At 41.3% G+C, this 20,655-nt stretch overlaps 1 protein-coding gene and 1 long non-coding RNA gene across 3 annotated transcripts in view; one reads left to right on the top strand and one right to left on the bottom strand.

The window, feature by feature from the left end:
• Positions 1-3,571: 3,571 nt before the first annotated feature.
• On the bottom strand, positions 3,572-5,440 carry LOC106945966 (uncharacterized). The gene is made up of 2 exons (XR_001424662.1): positions 5,361-5,440; positions 3,572-3,739 (listed from the first exon to the last, which is right to left on the bottom strand). It is a non-coding gene; the product is annotated as an uncharacterized LOC106945966 (long non-coding RNA).
• The window catches only part of LOC106945964 (adenylate cyclase 9), a 46,901-nt gene continuing 31,606 nt past the window's right edge, over positions 5,361-20,655 (top strand). For both annotated transcript variants that reach the window (XM_015029991.1, XM_015029990.1), the window contains exon 1: positions 5,361-7,287. In XM_015029991.1, coding sequence (XP_014885477.1) covers positions 5,406-7,287 — 1,882 coding nt within the window. In that variant the 5' untranslated portion in view covers positions 5,361-5,405. The remainder of the gene's footprint in view (positions 7,288-20,655) is intronic.

The following is a 20,655-nucleotide window of genomic DNA, read 5'->3' as shown; positions in this document are numbered from 1 at the left end:
GATTTTATGCTACATATTTTTAGCCAATTTTCTTTTCTTTTGTTTTTGTAGAAATCAGTTTTCATTTTGAAATTCTTTTTTTTTGTGTCAAAAAAAGCTACATTTCATTGATCGAGACTGATTTGCCACAGCAGTAAAAGAGTCAAACATCCAAGGTGGTGAGTACATTTCATGGGAACTTCATTTCTTCTTTTTGATGCATTATTATGAGCCAAAATATAAAATGTGTCAAACTTGAGGCCCGTGGGCCAAAACCCACCTGCCATAGCTTTTTATGTGGCCCTCTATCTAAACTAAACATTAAGTGTCCTTAAATATTATGTTTTCAGTCAAATTGATGCAATTTTTATCTGTTTACTACCAAATTATATCAATCAGTCCCTCCAGTTTCTTGAGAAATATGGAAATTCACACAAAATCAACAAATCTGCGTTCTTTGTTGCACTAATAATTGAAAGTTTATTGCAGATTTTTCTAAAAAAAAAAAAATTGTCAAAACCTTCTTACTTGTACTAAACATCCACCTCAGTCTTAATTGATACCAGATTATAGTCCACTATCCATACAGCGAGTAATAAAAAGCTGCATTTACCGTTACAAATAAGCACAAGTATTGCAAATATTTCCAAATTAGTGCCACAAATACTTTGGTTTTCATTGCAAAAAATCACAAAAAGAATCATGAAATCCTGGAGGGACTGAAAAGATGTTCAACAATATTATTCAATCTTAAGAATTGATTGATTTTTTTTTTACAGTTTGTGAACAGGTTTTATCAGTACATTTGGCACAACCAGCCCTTTAAGAGGATTCGTGATCTTGATTTGGCCCAAAACAAAAATGAGTTTGGCATCTTCGTTTTGGGCGAAGATGCTGTTACTCTACAGTGCAGAGTAACAGGTAAAACTGATATTGGCTTGTTCATTAGTCGGTCTCTCTTTTGGTAGCCAGTCTACAATCAGCTGCTCTGCAGAGAAAACCCTCACAGCGATGCAACTGTAGTTTTCACCGTACCAAGAGTAAAGAGTTCCCAGCCTTAATCATAACACCAAACTAGCTGAAATGCTCTTTCTTGCCCTCTTTTCAGTCTGCGAACCAGCTTCATTTCCCTTCTGGCTCATTTTTGACTTTACATGACTTCACCTGTGGATTTATGAATAAAACTTACACCCTCAAGCACACACTGGAGCTCTTGTCGTCTGTGTTTGATGAGCTGAGCCGCGGCTCTCCAAGGCTCTCAGCACAGTTTCAGAGCAGACCTATCAGACAGGCTTTATCAAATCCCACAACAGTCCTCTCTTTGTAAGCTCTCAGCTCACCACCCACATGCCAAGCTCTCTCACAAGAACAATGTGTAAAGGTCACACATCTCCTGAGATTGATATTCAAATTGTACTCCATCTTCGACAGTAACATATAATTAGAATAATATATTAACAGAAAGGACTGGTGACCTGCCCAGGAAGGCCTGTATGGAGTTAAACTTTCATTTATTTTTTGTTTTCCAGTTTCAAATTTTATTATTATTATTTTTTAACCATCTTTATGACCCCAGTTGAGCTCCATATACTTACAACAAGTTTGAGATCAACTTCAGTTGCAAGATGAGGTAAATGATGAGGTTGACCTTGCTAAGAGACATTGCAACAAATGAGATACATATGAATGTATGAATATATGTAGCATCAAGAGGTATATACTATATGTAGGCATCTATGGGTCATTTTTGAGCTGGTGTACGTTAAAAAAAAATCCACAATAAATGCAAACATTTGCATCAAATTTTTTTTCTTTTTTAAAATCAAATAATTCATATAATCACTTTACCCAGGAGGAACAGTAGAAATAATTAACTAAGGGCCAAAGAAGAGTAGTTTATTCGTTTAATTAGTATAACTTTTGACCAAAAATGACATGGAGGTCCAGATCAGGATCAGAAAAGATCCTGACCTACAAGGTTCTACAAATGTCAAACCTGTCGGTCTCTCTATGTTTGAGGATACTTTTTTTTTTCTGACATTTTGTGATATAGAAAAGAACAGTGTTCACTAAAAAGTAAGAAAAAAACAAAACTGAGACGTTTTTTTTTTCGTAGCCACTGACACTTAATGCAATGTGGGCGATACGAACTAAAAAAAAAAGAAGAAAAAAAAAAAGGTGATAGCCAATGATCCAAATGCCCAAAACTGCATTTACAGGTAATATTGACAACAAGATGTCAAATCAAACAAAGGGAAGCATATAGAGATCAGAAGTTGAGTTTGGCCTTCAAATTAAAAGCATGTTGCTTTTTAACATTGATTTGAAAGTCAAATAGTAAACGCAGTTTACTTTGCTTATTTTCTTTTTGTTGTTGTTGTTGTTGGTTATACTATTTTTTTCTTTTACAGACATTTGTTCCTTTGTTTACTGGTTGCTAAAACGGCGGAGTCTGTCGTGGCTTGTAGTTACATTTTAACCCGATTAGGACTAAAGCAACTTGTACATTCAAGCTCTAGATTTAACATTAACATTCAACATTAAACCGTTTTATTTACAATACTCACCACCATTATTGGCTTCATTTCATATTTCCGTATACATGAGCGTAATCGTCCATTTGTGAGCACAACAACCCCAAATCTCAGCAATGGCTAATTATTAATTATTAATTGTGTAACTCCAGTCAACATACGGACTGTCTGCATGTTGAAAGGTCCAGGTCATGAGTATATTCATCAGTTGGGATCGCTCATTGAATGTTCAGACCTAAATCCACTTAAGAATATGTTGAAAAGCAGAAAATCTAAACTGTAATGAAATGAGAAACAAATACATTATTTATTTATTTTTTACTAGTAGTATTAACATCTGAGCTATGCTATATTTTTAATTGTGAGTCTTTCTTACGATTGTCTTGGTCATGCTCACAAAATAACTTTTCACTCCTAGAGGTAATTTTTCATTGGTGTGACGTAATCATCAAATTTTCTGACAAACTGAATATTGACGTTTTCAAGAACAGAACGCCACGACTGAACTACTAAAATACATTTCAATCATGATGAACCTGTAGAATACCACCGGTTAAACATATTATTTCTCTAAATGTACTAATTCTAAGTCGTCTTTTATTTTATTTTATTTTATTTATTTTATTTTAATATATAGGCCCCCAAACCGGAAGTAGTGCTCTTGAGGATCACAGTTAACTTCGCAGACTGCCTGGTCTGGCCAACCAGCTGGGGAAGGATTTCCGACCCACTTGCAGTGAAGATGGTGGCAGTTACAAGAGTGAGGAGCTTTCTGTCGCCCGGACGAGACGGAGAAACAGACAGCCGTCTGTCTTTTTTGTTTTTATCCAGACCCTAACTACGTCCGAGAGCTAAGACAGGGAGGGGCGGAGGTGTGGAGGGGGGGGTGGGAGTGAAAGGGTGGCAACCAGCCACCGAACGGACGGAAGAGGACGCACCACCGCCGGAGCGCACAGCGTTGTGTTTGTTGGACACATGCATGCCAGCGAAAACTAGTGCTACCCAGACCTGAGGAGTTGCTTGCGATCTGGAGATAAGGAGAGTGTTTTTTTCCCCCCCTTTCTTTCTGGATAATCCAAACGAGGATCACCAAGAGCCAGAGAGCCGCTCTGTGGATTTTCTCCCGTCTTTGCTCCAAGGGAATGCGAGAGGAGGAAATCCAGCCTCATCTCCAAATAAGCAGAGACTCCTAACTGGGTCTCCGCTCCAAACGCAGGAAATACGGCCTGGAAGAAAGAGAGAGAGAGAGAGAGAGAGAAAGAGAAAGAAAAGTTTGGGAGTTGGGAGGCTTTGAGATGGGGGGTGGAGGCTTTACCATAACATTTTTAGCCTAAGCAATCCTCGTGCTTCTGGGAAGAAGTTCAAGAAAAAAAACAACAGTATTCCCGTTTTTACATGCAGCGGGGGTGGTGTTATTTGCAAGAGTTTTGATCGTCACTATTTATAGCCCAGCCTGGTCCGAAGCGAAACCGTTCCCCGTAGCTGCATGTATGTTTTGCCAACTGCGCGCAACAAGTTGCAGACACTCCCAGCAGAGGCAGAACACAGGCTAAAAGAAAAAAGAAAAAAAAAGAAAAAGAACCGGGGCAGTGCATGGAGAGTTATTTTTCCCCCCTTTCTTTTACTAGTGCGGATCATGCGTCTTTGAAAAGGGGGGGAGGAAGGGGGCAGACCCTGAGACCCTCTCTTTGGGAAAAGCGGAGAGAAAGAGAGAGAGAGAAAGAGGGGAGGGAATAAACAGAGGAGATCCGGAGCTGAGAGTTCAGGAAAGGACGGGGCTGCATCCGTGGGAATAGGCCTGGCTGTCAGGGGCCTCCTCTGTGAGTCGGGTGTCCCAAAAAAAAAAAAAAAAAAACTCGCGTTTTGTTGCAAAAAATAAATATATAAATAAATAATAATAATAATATAAAATGGAGAGGGGCTGCTGCAATAAAGATGGCAGGGGAATCTTGGGAATGAGAAATGGAAAGCCTTCGCGCACTGAGCCGTTCATTAGAGTGGATGCAGTGGGAGGTAATTACAGCTCGCACACTTTTTAATTAACTGCTTTAAGACTTTACGTCCGTTTAAGGTCGACGTTCTCTTTTGATAAGCTATTAATTATTATTATTATTATGCGTCTGTATTTTTCAAATAAGTGCAATTTTATATATATTTTTTCTTCGTAGCACCGGTTGCTGCTCGTACATGTAGTATTTTATTCGTGGAAAAAGGAGCATAAATAGTGGAGTTATGCAGAATAGTACAACCTTTGTAACCAACTGTTGACGGCTATTATTATTATCATCATTATTATTATTATTCCTCATTCAAACAACCTAGTTAAGCAACGATGGGAGAAACTTTCCAATTGCGCACATTCAGTGGCTGATAATCGCCAGTCGTGCACATTTGAAGAAGAGGAATCTGTTGCACCGCTACCAGCAGCAGCAGCTTGCCGAGAAGGATGCCGAGTCCAGGAGGCAGGAGACGGGATGATGAGATTGTTTGCACCGCAGCTGGAGAGCACACCGGACAGCCTCTGTGGAGAGGGATGCGTGCAACGCGAGTACTGACGCAAAGGCGAAGCTGCGGCTCGGATAATGGTGTTCTGTGAGCGTCTTAATGTGAGTGACTGCGCGTAGCCGACTCGTTTGTCCCCCCCTTTCCCCCCTCCCACTCCTCCTTCAGTGTTAATTTTCCGACAAAAACCTTTTTTCTTTTTTTTCTTGTTCTGCCTCCCGTGTCAGTGTCTGTCCTCCTCCACCTTCCCTGATTTGACTCGGCGGCACCAGAGTAAATTACTGATTGATTCAACACCTCAGTGACCGCCCCCCTCCCCCTCCCACCGCCTCTACCCCCGCTTACCCCACTCCCATCTCCCATCGCCTCCGCTCGTCAGCACTAGTCAACATGGCCACTCTGCAACATCACAGGCAGCTTCTTATGCACGGCACGGAGGTGAGCTGCGACTCAGCCAGGGGTGATGGCGCCATCACGGTGCGGATTGCCAATAATTCCACCCGGATGCAGCAGCAACAGCATCATGAACCACTTCGGGTTGCAAAGAGTGAAGGAGGAGTGGGAGGAGGCGGTGGAGGAGGAGGGGGTGCCAGTAAAGTGAAACCTGCCCTCCACAAGTACAGCATCTCCTCCAGCTGCAGCTCAGCAGACTCCAGACCCGTCATAACTTACACTTCCCATGTGCAGAAGAAGGCCCCTCCGCTGTTTGAACGCTCCGCCGCCCAGTGCTGGGACCCCAAGTTTGACTCCTCCGTCCTGGAGGATGCCTGCCAGGAAAGGTGTTTTCCACAGAAGCAGAGGCGATTCCGCTATGTCCTCTTCTACCTGGCAGTGGCTTCCCTACTCTGGGGGGTGTACTTTGGGGTGAACAGTGACCGCTGTCATCCTGTGACCTTCCTCGCCCCCACTGCCTCCTTTCTGGCCTTGCTGGTGCTTTTGTTTTTGTTCACCTTCACCAAGCCCTACATGTGGCTGTACAACCAGACCTCCCTGCTGCTAATAGTCCTTACATTTGCCATCACTTTGGCTTCACAGATGCAAACTGCTACCTATGACTGGGCTGCCAAAGCGAACGCATCGTACACCTCTCTGAACAAAGAGATTCCGCCTCGGATGTCCTGCATCTCCCCCGTTGGCACCTTTTCCCTCTGCATCGAGGTCCTGCTATTGGTATACAGCGTCCTCCATGTCCGTCTGTATGCCTCAGTGATGCTGGGCCTCCTGTATTCTGTCTTATTTGAAGCGTTAGGATGGCTGCCATTGCTTCAGAGGAATTATGAAGCCACTGGACAGGTGTCAAGTTTGCAAAACACGCTCCTCTGGCTTGGCCCGGGCAAGGGTCTACTCCACCTGTGCGCGCACGTCATTGGCATTCATCTTTTTGTCATGTCCGAGGTGAGATCCCGCAGCACCTTTCTTAAAGTGGGCCAAGCCATAATGCATGGCAAAGACTTGGAGGTGGAGAAGGCCTTGAAGGAAAGGATGATCCACTCGGTCATGCCGAGACGAGTTGCAGACGAGCTGATGAAGCAAGGCGACGATGAGGGTGGCGGTGAGAATTCGGGAAAGAGGTATTCCTCCGGCGCCTGCTCTGCCTCGGCTGTGGCAGTGGGCAGCGGCGGGAGCGGAGGAGCTCTACAAAGCCAAAGTGTTATAAGTTCAAAGAATAACCCTCATAGCAATCACAGACGTAAAAAGACCTCGATACCCCGAGGACAGATAATATTCAGGCCCTTTAACATGACACGCATGGAGCCTGTCAGCATCCTCTTTGCCGACATTGTGGGCTTCACAAAAATGTCTGCCAACAAGAAGGCGCCGGCCCTGGTGGGCCTCCTCAATGACCTGTTTGGTCGTTTTGACAGACTCTGTGAATTGACCTGCTGCGAGAAGATCAGCACGCTAGGAGACTGCTACTACTGCGTGGCAGGGTGTCCCGATCCCAGACCGGACCACGCATACTGCTGTGTCGAGATGGGACTGGGCATGATCCAGGCCATCGAGCAGTTCTGCCAGGAGACGTGCGAGACGGTCAACATGCGGGTTGGCGTCCACACGGGCACCGTGCTGTGCGGGATCCTGGGTATGAAGAGGTTCAAGTTTGACGTGTGGTCGAACGACGTCAATCTGGCGAACTTGATGGAGCAGCTGGGCATGGCGGGGAAGGTTCATCTGTCCGAAGCTACTGCCCAGTTCCTGGACGACCGCTACCAGAGGGAGGACGGGCAGGTGGCCGAGAGAGCAGGGCAGAGTGCAATTGAGAAACTGAAAGGTAAGTGACTGCTTACCTCTGATTTCTTCACCAGGTTGCAGAATGAACTCACTTAAAATGCCAAGCCAGCTGACAGATACATAAGATCATCTTCAGAGTTGTTTTTGCGTTGCGATGTCATCACAAAAAAAGCACTTGAACCTAGTGTGTGCACTGATCAGGTCTGGCCGGGGTCAGTGCATGATTAGACGGAGCTGAACGATGTTATCCGACCCCTTAATCCAGTCAAAATTAAGCAGAGATCAGAATATAACTCTCAGATTGGAGCACCTGAAGTGTAGGCAGGTTTTATTTTTAAACGTTCTGGGTGATACTCCACATTTCCTAGTATCTGAAAATAAATCACATGCTCTATATTAGGAGCTTTCAGCAGATGTATTTAGGGAACGTGGATCACCCTCTTCATTTAAAATCCTAATTACACCAAACGGAGGTTTTGCGGAGGGATCTGTGTGGTCTTGACATTCTGGGGCACGGCTCTGCAGACGTATTTTTGAATCATGCATGCTTGTGCCACCGAGATTAGGACCGTTAATCTTCAGATGTAACAAATGGATTTTGAAACCCTCGCTGCAGACGACTGTTTGCAATGTGCATAATAACAACATAAATGGATGCCGACAGCTCAAGGATCACCAGATAAAATTACATTTGGAGAGAGGGCTTAGATGTGTGACTGTCAGAAAGCTGGTGTGTTTGATAAGCTTGTTTAGATGCAGACAAGGTCGTGGCCCTCTCGTGGATTTTGTTTTAGCTCTCTCTTTGGCTCGCGCTCTGGTTGTGTTTGTGTTCTGACGCCGCTGCTGGGCGGCGTGAGCTGAGATTTTGCCGTCGATGAGGTGAGGGCCGGCTGGATTTACTGTTCTTAGACGGGTTATTGCGGTGGGCTTCAGTAGACTGCGCGAGTGCTCGTCGCGCTGCGTCCGCGAACTTCTGTGGAAGGCTGCAGAGCCCAGAGAGAGACGGCAAACAGACAGACGTCTGGCATTTATGCAGGCTTGAAATCTGTCAGACTCTTCTGATTGGGTAACCACAGTCAAGCGACAGGTGCTTGTATGTCATCTAGATTTCTATTTTGAGTTTTTATTTCACTGAAAATCACATAAAAATGGAATAAAACAACAACAAAAAAATGCAGCAGGTTGTGTACATTGTATAGCAAAATGTAATTAACAAGTAAATACATGAAATAATTAATTAACCTCTTAACTGTCACCTCAAAAACATGTTGTCCTCTTGATAGTTAAGGGGTTTAAAGCATTGCAATTAGATTAAAATGGCAAATCTTACTTTTCTTTTCTGTTAGTTTATCCAGATTAACTCCTATTAGTTTATAAATTGTGGCGTTCTTTCTGTTTTTCTTTTGTGATTTTGTTCCTAATTCACGTAGAGCACTTTGAACTGTCTTGTTGCTGAAAATGTGCAATATAAATAAAATTTGCCTTACCTTACTTTAGGAAAAACGTCCAATTTCTACATACATGTCGTAAGTTTGGTCGTTCTGATGGATCTAGAGTCAATTACATGCATAATCAAACTCAATTTCAGCTACTAAGCAATGCAAAAAAGTTCATTTTATCACTCGGATTGGTCAAAGAGTATGGAAACCCGTCAGATTGTATCGAGTCGCTATAACAGCCATCGATCCTCCTCAGTTGGAGCAACAGTCAGTCGCATTGAGTCCTTAACTTTGCAGAGATCCCTCATACTGAGCATGCATGTAGAAACAGCGGGGAGGAGAAATCCCCTCTAACAGGAAGACAGAACCTCCATCTGCTGCAGGCACCTGGGTCGGTTTCAGAAGACGAAACGTTCACACGCAGAGAAGCGCTGATCCAGGAGTACTTTCTATGTCAATGAAAGAGGAAAGTCACTGGCAGCAGTCGGTCATTTAGACGCCTCCTCTAGGAGAGAAACACAGCAACACAGATTAGCCCCAAGCTAATCGCTCTAACTTTGAGCTTTATGTAAAACGACAGTTTAAAGTTTGGTCTTGAAAAGCAGACAGGGTGTCTAAAACTGGGCCTTAGTTCTACAGAAGAGGAGCCTGATAACTAAAGGACCAGCCTCCCACTCTAGGAACCAGTCCTGCAGACTGAGAGTGAGGCGCTCTGTTATAGGAACACATGGAACAACCAAATCTTGATTATTAAGGGATTTATATGTGACCAGGAGTATTGTGGATTCAACAGGGAGCCAGTGAAGAACAGCAATGATCTCCGTTTTTAATTTCCATCCGAGTTTTTAAGTACATTATTCTACAATAGTTCAGGTTAAAGTAACAGATGTGTTGACTGATTTTGCTGCAGGACAAGATATTTCTAACTTTCACCATTTTGTAGCGGTGACAGAGGAAGGTCCTAGAAAACTGGTTTATATGGGATTTAAATAAATCGTGGTCAAGGATGACACCAAGGTTCTCCATTTGTTACCAGATGCCAGCTTAACGGTACGCAGTGCGGTGAACCGGTCTGCTTCTCGGAAGATCGGCTCCAAAGACGACAACTTCTGTCTTGTTTGTATTTAAAAGCAGAAAGTGTTCAGACATCTAGGGTTTTTTATGTCTTCCAGACATACCTGTAGTCTACTTACCAGATCGGATTCTGTGGGATTTCTGAATATAGGTGAGTTTTATCAGCGAAACAGTGGAAATGCATCCCGTGCTGTCTGATGGTTTTACCAATCGGAATCAAATGTGAAGTAAAGAGAACTGACTGAACCCTGTGGTACTTCACAGAAAACCCCGCAGTGCTGTGAGGATTTATGATTCACGTGAACAAATGAATCTGTTTGGGCCGAGTGATGTTCGTTTGAACCCGACAGCATGTTGGAGCCTTTCTGAGGAAATACTGTGCTGCAGCTCTGAGTGGGACAAGTCCGTTATCTTTAGCCATGTAGCTTTCACCAGCGCTGCCTCGATGCTATGGCGCCTTAATGTCATTATACTGTAAAAATCACATGTCGTTATGTTAGTGTTGTTTTTTTCCATTGGTTATTTCTGTATTTTAATACAGATAAAACAAGCAAACGTACAGTCACATCAACATTAACATCACCCCGGCTCAGACACACAAAAAAGTAAAGAAATGAAGACACATTATTGCAATATATTATGTAAGGCTGTGTGGAAAAAAATAGCAGAAATATCCAGACCAGTATACAGTACAAAGGAGTCCTAAATATTATGAAACACATTTTCTCTGTTGTGTAATTTACTAGTTAGAAAGTCCAACAACACAAATTCAAGGACAGTTTGTTGCCATTGTGTTTTGGATGGAGCCTTATCTGTTATCCAGCTCAGACATTTCCTGTACAGGACGCTGACAGAGTGTCAGCGTCCTGTACAGGTGTTTCTCCACAGCTCTTCTGAAGAATCCCAGTAACATATACATTGGATTACACTCGGTGCTAATGGAAAAAGATCTTGTCCAACTCTTCCTGTATACTGAACCAGAACTGTTGAATTTTCCTACAAAGACAGTGAGTTAGATTTACCCACCTCTATTCTACGTTTGGGGCAAAGCGGAGAAAGGTCTGGATTAAATCGGCGACATAGACGGGGTGGTATGTGGCCACGATGTGACATTTTAAGTTGAGTAGCTTTTACCTTATTACAAACACTCAAATATTTAGCATTTTCCCAAGCTTCACTCCAAGCCTCGTTGCTGATCTCCATGGCTAGCTCTTTTTCCCACGTCTCCTTTAAAAAAGTCAGTACGTAAACCCCAGTTTAAAAAAAAAAAAAAGGTACAACAGGTCTTAATAGAGCTTATAATTTTAGCTTAAATCACTGATTTTCACAATCAGAGACATTTTGGTTGTTGCGTTCTTCAAAATGTAGTTCCTCACCTGTAAATACAGAAAGAAATCATGTCTGTAAATATTATATTTGGTGATTATTTCATAATTCCTTCATAGCTGTCCACCATAAAATAAACTAAGCTGTTGCTGAGTCTCACTGGAATCCGATTGGTTAATCGCCTCCCACCGATTAGCATTACTACAATGTGACTTTGATTGATTAGGCTGACTTATAAAATGAACTGATGTTGTGCATTCCCTGATTTCAAGCCAATGAATTAAATAGTGAAATTATGTTAGTGCATTCACAGCAAACACATGTATTTTCTTGTAACAAAATAAACAGATCTATCAAACTGAACAAGATAAGTACAGATTGTGTAGCGTGTTGAGTAGAAATGTGGTAAATGATTATTAATTGCATAATTTAATGACACCCGCTACACATAAAAAAGATAATTAGATAAACAAATATTTAAATATAATACTGTAGGTTCATTACATCTTAAAAGGCCGACTTATAAAGAATGTGGACATGAAATAATCAAATGCTAAATGATGGATTTATATGTAAATAATGCGACTGCATTTCTAATTTGTTTTGCGTTTATTTTGAAATTCACATTGCTATCAACACTTCTAAATCATGACTTACTAATATTTTGTTAAAGAAACTCCGTCTGCATGGTATTTGGAATATATCTATTGAATTCTGACAATTGTAACCCAGATTTACCTTTTTTTGTTCGTTCTTTTATCAGATTAATTGAATAACCACAGGGCATCTTTCAGAGACTGCCTAAATGATCTATAATAACATGTTGTGAAGTATAAAACATAGATTTGCACCAGTGTTTCATGTAGACACGCCACAAAAACACAAAACACACACACACACACACACACACACACACGGAGCGAGCCTGTATCACAGAAACTAATCTCTCCAGCAGGGAATTCCTGGTGGGATGTCTAATCTTAGGTCACTGGTGAAAAGAAACTGTCTGCTCTATTGTCGGACCTTATGTCACAGTGTATTCACTCTTGGCTCTAAATGGTGCCATCACTCTCTATTTCCAGGCTGGCAAACAGTACAAGAGAGGGATATTGACAAGCAGCTTTTGTTGTAGGAGAGAAAAGCGGAGATTGAATGGCATCTAGTTACTCCGCCGAAACACAGAGTGGCGGTTTCCTGTTCAGAGAGGGAGAGAGAGAGAAGTGAGGCTGGAACGCTGATTCTGATTTGAGGAGCTGTAACCGCTTTAAAAAATGAACGTAGCTTTAAAATATATACATATATGTTAACATACTAATGTTAGCAAATGTGAGGATGGTGGAAGTGTTTTCTTTCTGTTAGACTGAAGAACGTATTCAGCAGGAATGGTGAACGTGAGAAAACAGGACTGTGTTCGTAACCAACCCCAGTCGTCCTACGGCTCTGAATGTACAGAACACTGTTCAAAAGTTCAACTCACTGTGGGAATTATTTCTTTTTGATCATTTATTTTAGGTCTTCAACTGACGCTTATTTTAGTAATCGATTAATCTATCGATTATTCTGACGATTCTTTCATTTAACCACTTAAGCGGTTATTTGTATCATTTAACGCAATATTAGAAATGCATTAAATGACACAAATAAACAAATAATTCAGTTCTTTTTTTTTGTTCTTTTACATAAAAAAATAAACATTTTATACCTTAAAATACAATACTGTATCATTGCTTTAGTAAATCTGAACCTGGTGCAGCTTTACCACTCTAGTAGTTTTGGCTTAAACATATTGTATCTTATTTTTTTTTGTACAGTTTTACCTTAATTACTGAGTGTGTTGTATTTTTCCACCAAATGTGTTTTTTTTTTTGAGTCAGCATAAGCCAGTTAATGATTAATCGATCACTAAATTAATCGATTATTATCGCAGTAAACGATGCTCTCTTGAGTTTGAAAAACTCACATCGGTGCCTTTAAACATGCAGGTTGTCAGGAGTTCAATCTCTGTCCCAACTCTTGCCAGCTAATGTTTGGTTCCGTTCAAGGCGACACTTTTCTCCAGGACATTTGGATTGTCCACCTGGGGGAGCTGCATGTTTCCATCGAGCAGGGAGCCCCCCGCTCAGCTCATGGCCATGTGAAGCTGTTTTCACAGTGAACAGTCACACTGGTGTTGCTGTTGTAGTTTCCACTCCATGCTGGTTCCTGGTTTTGTTCCTGAACATTCACAGGACATTTCTTCCAGCTGAGGCAGACTGTTTGGGCCAGATGGTCAAAACATGGCAACATTTGAGTCTTCCAGAAAGAAAACGATCCCAAGCACACAAAAAAATGGCTTTGGAAAGCTTACATTAAGGCTGATGGCGGCTCCAGTGCTATTAAAAAAAGCCACATTAGTGGAAGTGTATCCATACATTTAAATGCAAGTTGTGTGTATTTTTTGTAAAGTTTTTTGGCTTATTTACTGCTCTGAGAGTTGTGTTCTTTCAGCAAATAGCCTTATACAGAGTCTGCATACTCCAATTAATAATTAGCTGATTACCAAGTTAGTTGGCGATTATTTTAATGGTCAATTAATCACAATTAACCCAATTAACTGTGCCAGTTAGATTGAGAGACGAGGTGCAATAATAATTTCAAATCTTCATATTCTGTGTAATCATTGCAGCCCAAACTAAGAATAGCCCAAATGAAACGATGACATTCCTGAAATTAATGAGATTCATTTCCATTGTGAGTGAACGTCAACTTCCGACTGGAGTTTTGTTCTTAATCTAAAGTCACTGTTTCAGTCATAACACCACATGATCTAGCGGGATTAGTGACAAATTGTCTGTCTCCCATTTTTGTGCATGCAACACTTTGAATTTTCACATCCTTCCCTTTGCTTTTCCTCACTGTTGCTGTCTCTCTCGTTGCCTCAGTCTCCCACCTGTCACCCACATCTGTATCCGCGGCCTGTTGTGTAACACTGTTTTTATGCTGTTTGTCCGTCTGTCTTTAGTCAAAGCTTTGCTCCAGATCTCCCTGTGGGCTGAACGAATCCAATCTCAGGCTTTGAGTCCTGTTTTATTAGTCGCTCAGTTCCCCATGTGCTTCCAAGGATCAACAACCAATCCACTGTTTTGGACAATGCGCAACATGCATATCGCAAAAAACTTCTTGGACTGCAGAGTTGCCTAATTGTTTAAGACTGCATTGATTAAAACATGCATTTACTTTAACGGAACATAAATGTTTTAATCTTGCTTGGCTGGAGTTTCTTTTTGTTAGCATTGGGTCTCAGACTCTCGTCTTCATGAGCTGGTGTCCTGTACCGTTTAGATCCATCCCTGGTGCAATGCACCTCAACCAAATGGCATTCAGTCGTGTTTTTGGGAGTTCTTCTAACCACCAAATTATTTGATTCACGTGTTATAAGGCAGAAGAAATGCATCTAAAACACACCAGCCCCTCAGTGCTTAAGTTTGAGACCCCTAGTGTAAATCATTACTGTGTACAAAAGTTTGGTCATTGTTAGGAAGCTAACTGGTACAAAAAAGTGAAAAACTTCTCAGAATGAGAAAAGAATGCTGTGTAAATCCCCTTCTCCATTGTCAAGACTCAGTCTAGCCGGCTCGTGTTTCGCTTGGTTCTAGCCAAGTTGGGTGTGTCTGCATTGACCGTGTGTTCCTCACCATGTGGGCGTGAATATGAACAGGAACTTGGCTGGGATGGTGGAGCAGCCATGAGTGTACAGGAGCTGTGGTGGATGCTCCAGTCATGTCATTTTGAACGTCTACCATTGGGTGACTATCTTCCCAAAATTTCTCGATGCACATTTTTGTGGTGGGTTGCAATGTCCAGTTGAAGGTGTGGGCTCTTCCACCAGAAGAGCGCACACCTCAAGGTCTGGACATCAATGTTTGATCATGAAATTATCAACTTACATCCCCTACGTCTCTACTATGTTCTCATTGTGGACTTGAGACGGGGCCAATCAATGAATGCAGTCTGCTGCCAACCAAAGAGCTTGTGCACAATATCCAGCTTGGGCCAGCATGTATCAGCTTTGAGGTGGTTCCAAAAAACAGGGACGAACTTTCTCGCATGAACGGTTTCTCGTTCATGCGTTTTTGAGAAATCCTTGAATTTTCTGCGACAGCCATTCTTAACGTTTGCTCCTGAAAGGTGTTTACCCAAACCTCAGCCTTGGAGGATAAGTCTCCAGCAGAGCTTGACAGAGCATCCCTCTGCCACCCCTTCCCCACTCAGCTCCTCCAGACTAGCGGCAGCAGCAATTAGCAAACACCAGGTGGAACTGCACATCTGCCGAGCTCGTTACACAAACTGCAACGCTTCTAAGAACGGTTGTAAATGGCGATGGAGAAGCATTGTTGGGATGACATACTGAAGGCAGAGTGTCAGAAAGGACAGGAGCTTCTTAAAGAGACAGAGGCCCAATTTCAAGGCATCAGATGATTTTAAAATTAAAATAGTCCGATTACGGTCACCAGCCAATATCTCGGCTGGTGAGATTCCACTGTTTTTAACTCACTTTATTATAGTAGATTCTGCTTTGTCCTGCGTTGTCACACCACTCACTCATCAACCTCCCAACAAATATGAATGAAAGGAAAACGCCGTCAGTGAAAAGCTGCTCTGATGGCAGCTGCCAAACCCAGATTGAACCACTGGATTATCAAGCAATGAGACATGATTTATCATGTCTCCATTGCTCTAGACTCTGGTTACTGTGTGCTTTACACCACTGCTTTCAACACCGTGTGCTGCACCAGATGATTTAAGGCCTGAATGCAGCTGTTCGTTTGGCTGTGGAAACCCACTCTACGAAGCCCACTCCACACTGGTCTTTGACTAATCTGAAGACCACATGAAGTTTTTAGGTCTGCATCTCCAGATTTCAGGAAGTAGCTGCCTTGTGCATATTATCCTTCTCATCACCAGCTGATCACTTTGAGGCTTAGTTGCAGTTGTTTCAAATCACTTCCACTTTGTTACAATACCACAAGTGACTGAAGTATGAAGTTGTGAAGACATTAAATGACTGGAGTTGATGCACAGCTGCTCCCCTTGTGGGGTGACATGATTTAAGTAAAAGTCCTCCTGAGAACAAGCCCATTTTCTCAGAATTGTTTGAGGATAGTAGGGAGCATTGAATGAATTATTTCAACGGATGAGCATCCAAATAAATGCTCATCCGTTGTTTTGGAAATACAGTGCATCGATTATTAATTAATTATTCGTCATTAATTGTTGTGCAAGAGATTTATCCAAGACTTTGTGTTGGCTCACCATGTCCAGTACATGGCTGCAACTAACGATTATTTTAGAAACCGATTCTTCTTGCTTTGACAATTAATTGGATATAAAAACTGGCACATTCTGCAGATTTCTCACTGAACTACTTCAGTCTTTTTTATTTGATATTAGAAATACATTATACTACAAGATTAAATGAGTCAATGATTACTAAATTAGTTGACAATTATTTCTGTAATCAATTCATCTGTAATCGTTTCGGCTGTAGTCTGATCTTAAGTCTGTTGCTGAGGCCATTTTTCTGTTCTGCATCTTTTCTGAGTTAGTCGTTATAGCATATCATCATTTTCTAAGCTGATGCTTTTTAAACTTTCCTGGAGCGTATTAGCATTAAGAAAGGAAACATTTGAGTTGCTTTCCAGTTGTTTTCAGGTCACACGTCTGTCTGTAAAAGTTTTCTTCACCTTTTGCTCCTCGGTGCGTCACAAACACTCGCTCTGCTGCGTACTGGCTTGACTAAAGGTGAACCCTGAACACTTCTCAGGCTTTCATGGCAAAGCTCAGGCTCCTTTTCAGTTTACATTTGTGTCATCTAAAAGTACCACTTCCATGCATGTGTGTGTGTGTGTGTGTGTGTGCGCGCTCGCCCCCACACACGCACGAGTCTTACTCTGTTCTTGTGTGTGTGCATTCGGCCATGTGTGTACAAATAATCCGTGCCACTGTTACAGTGAGACACAGCGCAATCCCGTTTCCTCAGGCCAGCTAGTCTGTGCTAAATCAAACATGCCACCCAAATATGCAGCTGCAGATGAGAGATCCTGGACTACAAACTGACTGGAGCTGGTGTGTCATGGCTTCGCTATTCTTGACTCCGTATTTGGCTTTAGTGACTGTTTTAAGGTAAAGACAAGCAGATCCTTGTCTGGAGACTGAGCTCGGTAAATACTTTGCTGTTTGATAGTGGACGGCTTAAATATTAAGACTGAAATGAAAATCAAAACTAAATTCACAAAATGTATTTTGTTTAATGCCTTAAGCTTCTTGTTGAAAAAGCAATGTTGTAGTTGATGAAATTTTTTATCTATCTTTGAATTTAAATTTTCATGCAATCTGCATGAGACAGTTGGTCGTGAGCCGCTGGGCGTCTCTTCACACGTGTCCATTTGGTGCTAAAAAGGCTTCTTTAGGTTTACAATAGCAATTCTAACTTTTCAATTTTAAAAAAAAATCAAAAGCTTCAGGGCCCAACAATAGTAATAAAAGTTCAACATTTTTGACCTTTTAAATCTCTGTTTTACAGTAAGTTTTTTTTTTTTATTCCTGTTTTTTTTCTTTTTCTTTTGCAAGGGAACAACCAAAAGTTTACCCCTACGATCCCCAAAATATATACAAATTAATTTTTTTTCAGATGAACATGACTTGAGGTTGGGACGGTTAAACAATTAGCAGAAACATTGATTCTACTGAATGTTATTTTTTGTGTAAAGCTGTTTTATCATTAAAATCTTTGCATGTTTATTGTCTCAAAAAATGTATCAATAAAAATATTCACCGTTGTTAACTTCCATTCTTGTTTAGGCCTGTCACAATGCCAAATTTTGCTGTGCGATAAATTGTCACGCAAGTTATTGCAATAAACGATATTATCGTTGTTTTGAGACCATTTTCAAGTATTACTATGTTATAATAATGCAAGAACACATTCTCAACGATCAATAGACTTTTAATTCTAATAAATATTTAACACTGGAACTGGAAGAAATTTGAAATATCCAAAACAAATAAACACAAACAGCAGAAGCAGCTGGTAAATGATGAAGTCTCTGTAAACTAAATTCTCCTTAGTTGAGACCAAAGCATCAGTTTTTCATCCAGTCAGACTCAATCAATGGAAATCATTGAGTTTGTTTTATTTTATTTTATTTATCGTGCAATTAATTGATTTATTGCTTATTGTGACAGGCCTAGTCATGTGTAACAAATATTTACAAAATTTCTGAAACTTTTTAGCCCCTTTAATTCCAGTGTCGTAAAAGTCTCCCTTTGTCTTTTTATTAGAAATAAAAACAAACGTTTTATATTTTTTCCCATCATGTGAATGCAAATAGGAACTTTGTCAGGATATTATTCACGAAGCAGCAAACTGACTTGGATAAAGGCTTATTTTTTGTGCAAAGTACCAATTTACATCCCTTGTATGCAAATTGGTAAATTTGCAGTAGATGGAAAAAATATATCTTCACCAAGGGTAAAGCAAAATAAACAAAACATTTTGAAGGGATGAGAAAAAATGTAATGCTCATGTGTTCAAAAAAAAAGTCCAGTTTGAGTTGGAGTTAGTTGGAGTTAGTGGAAACACACATTTCTCTGTTCAGTTTCAAAGACTATGCAGTTTGCACCTGCAAAGCCAAAGTCATGCAAAGATAATAAAAAGGCAAAAAAAAAAAAAGACTCAGAAAGGTGAAAGCAGGAAGTGACCTTCATCTCTCAGTGTCTGATGCATTGACTTGTCAAAGCGCTTGTTAGTGTCAGTTTTATTATAAAGATAAGGAAATAAAGCAAAGGGTCTGATCAAAGTCTTTGTGGCCTGATTTCTCTGGCACACACACGTGCTGCTTACACTGAAGCAGGTGACCTGACAGCCGGTATGAGGTCATCTCAATGCTGTTTGTTGCTGCTAATGCTGCGCCTCTGTTGGTTTTGTTTTTTAATGTTAGGTTTTCACCTAAATCATTTTTTGCCATCGCTTCAGTCGGTTCGTCTTTGCTTCAATTCGTCCGCTTTGCCCCGTCAAAAGAAAACAGGAATTTTATGGAAAAAGAATGTTTTTTGGGTTGTTTTTTTTCAGAGCACGTTTGTTGGTTTTTATATTTGTGATTTTACCATAGAGTTCGGGATCATCATCCTGTGGGAACTCTAGGTTGTGTTCAGGTTTTACTCATCAGCCATCAGGACTCTGGAGGCTTCCACCGCCATGTCTGAGACTCGGTGCGCTCTTCTTTGGGTTGAAAGCCTCACCGTGACTTTCAGGCATATTAAGCTCCCAGGCCCGACTCGCGGATCAAGCAAATAACAACTTGGGCCTGACTTCAGGTCAGGCTCGGGCAGCAAATCTAGAACTCTGCAATCCAAAAGACTTTCCCAGTGTGTGAAAATGTCTCCTCCTCTGATCTTCACACAGTTCTGGTTTCCCAGTTGTTCTGAGCCTGGATCGGTCCAGTTAGTGCCACGAAAAGAATTCTTTAAAGAAATTACGTAACATAGTGTGTCATGGCTCAGAGACGGTGATTAAAAGTCGGAGCCTCAGACTTCAAACTCGGCTTAGACTTGTGCCTTTAAGACTTTAGACTCGACTTGGATCGACAACACTTGTGTGAACATCTCTTACGTCGCAACAAAAGAAGGGTTAACGGATCACAGCACAGCAAAAAAAAAACACTCAACATTTCCTTATTAAAAGCTTAAAGATAAAGTTGTGTCCACTTGAGCCAGTTTTTTTTTTTTTTTTACTTAAATCAGTGTTGATTCCAGGGAATTTCTGATGAATTGAAATCGGTGAACCCACATGTTGTTTTTGAAACGTATTCCTCTTGTGCACAGCCAAAGGGAACCACTTAAACGGATCCTTAAAAGACCCAGTTTGGATCTCTGCAGGACTCTCTCCATGAAGTTGGACCGGTTTGCGATGGGCTATCATCAGCCGTTCAGCTCCAGTTGTTTCCCTCCGATAGCAACAGATCAGGGACTCCCAATAGACGTTCAGTAACTGTTTTCATCATCCCGAATGTTCCTCTCAGTTTCTCAACAGATTTCTTGTAACTACATCTGTCATCATCTGGATCTCTCTCTCTCTCTCTGAATAGATCTGTAGTAACCCTCAGCCATTGTCTCCCACATGGACATCTAATCAACTCTGTTTTCTCTCTCTTTTTTTTTTCATACATCCCACACACTTCACTTGAGGTTTGTCATTTCTGTTGCTCAAGAATGTCATGAGTCAAGTTTGTTTGTATGTGTGTTGGCTGTTGATAAGCCATGCCGTGCCCCGTCCTTGCCTGATTGCAGACACACAGCACACCCTCACCGCCTTCACATATTTCTACTCCCACCTCCGTAAGGACAGAAAACTGACTGAACCGTTAAACAATACAATGTATCCATCGGCAAAGTCCAGAAAGCCGTTTAGCACTTTGTAAATCAAACTGCAGTGTATTTTTTTATTTAATTATTATTTTTTTTTTTTTGGGGGGGGGGGGGTTTTTTTTTTACGGAATATCAAAAAAAGTGAAAAATTTTTTTTTCATACA

Source organism: Poecilia latipinna, unplaced genomic scaffold (assembly GCF_001443285.1).
Source record: "Poecilia latipinna isolate Pla-1442-1.1 unplaced genomic scaffold, P_latipinna-1.0 Scaffold169, whole genome shotgun sequence".
Lineage (NCBI taxonomy): Eukaryota > Metazoa > Chordata > Actinopteri > Cyprinodontiformes > Poeciliidae > Poecilia > Poecilia latipinna.
Note: the sequence above shows the minus strand (reverse complement) of the source record. Positions and strands in the feature narration are given on the sequence as shown.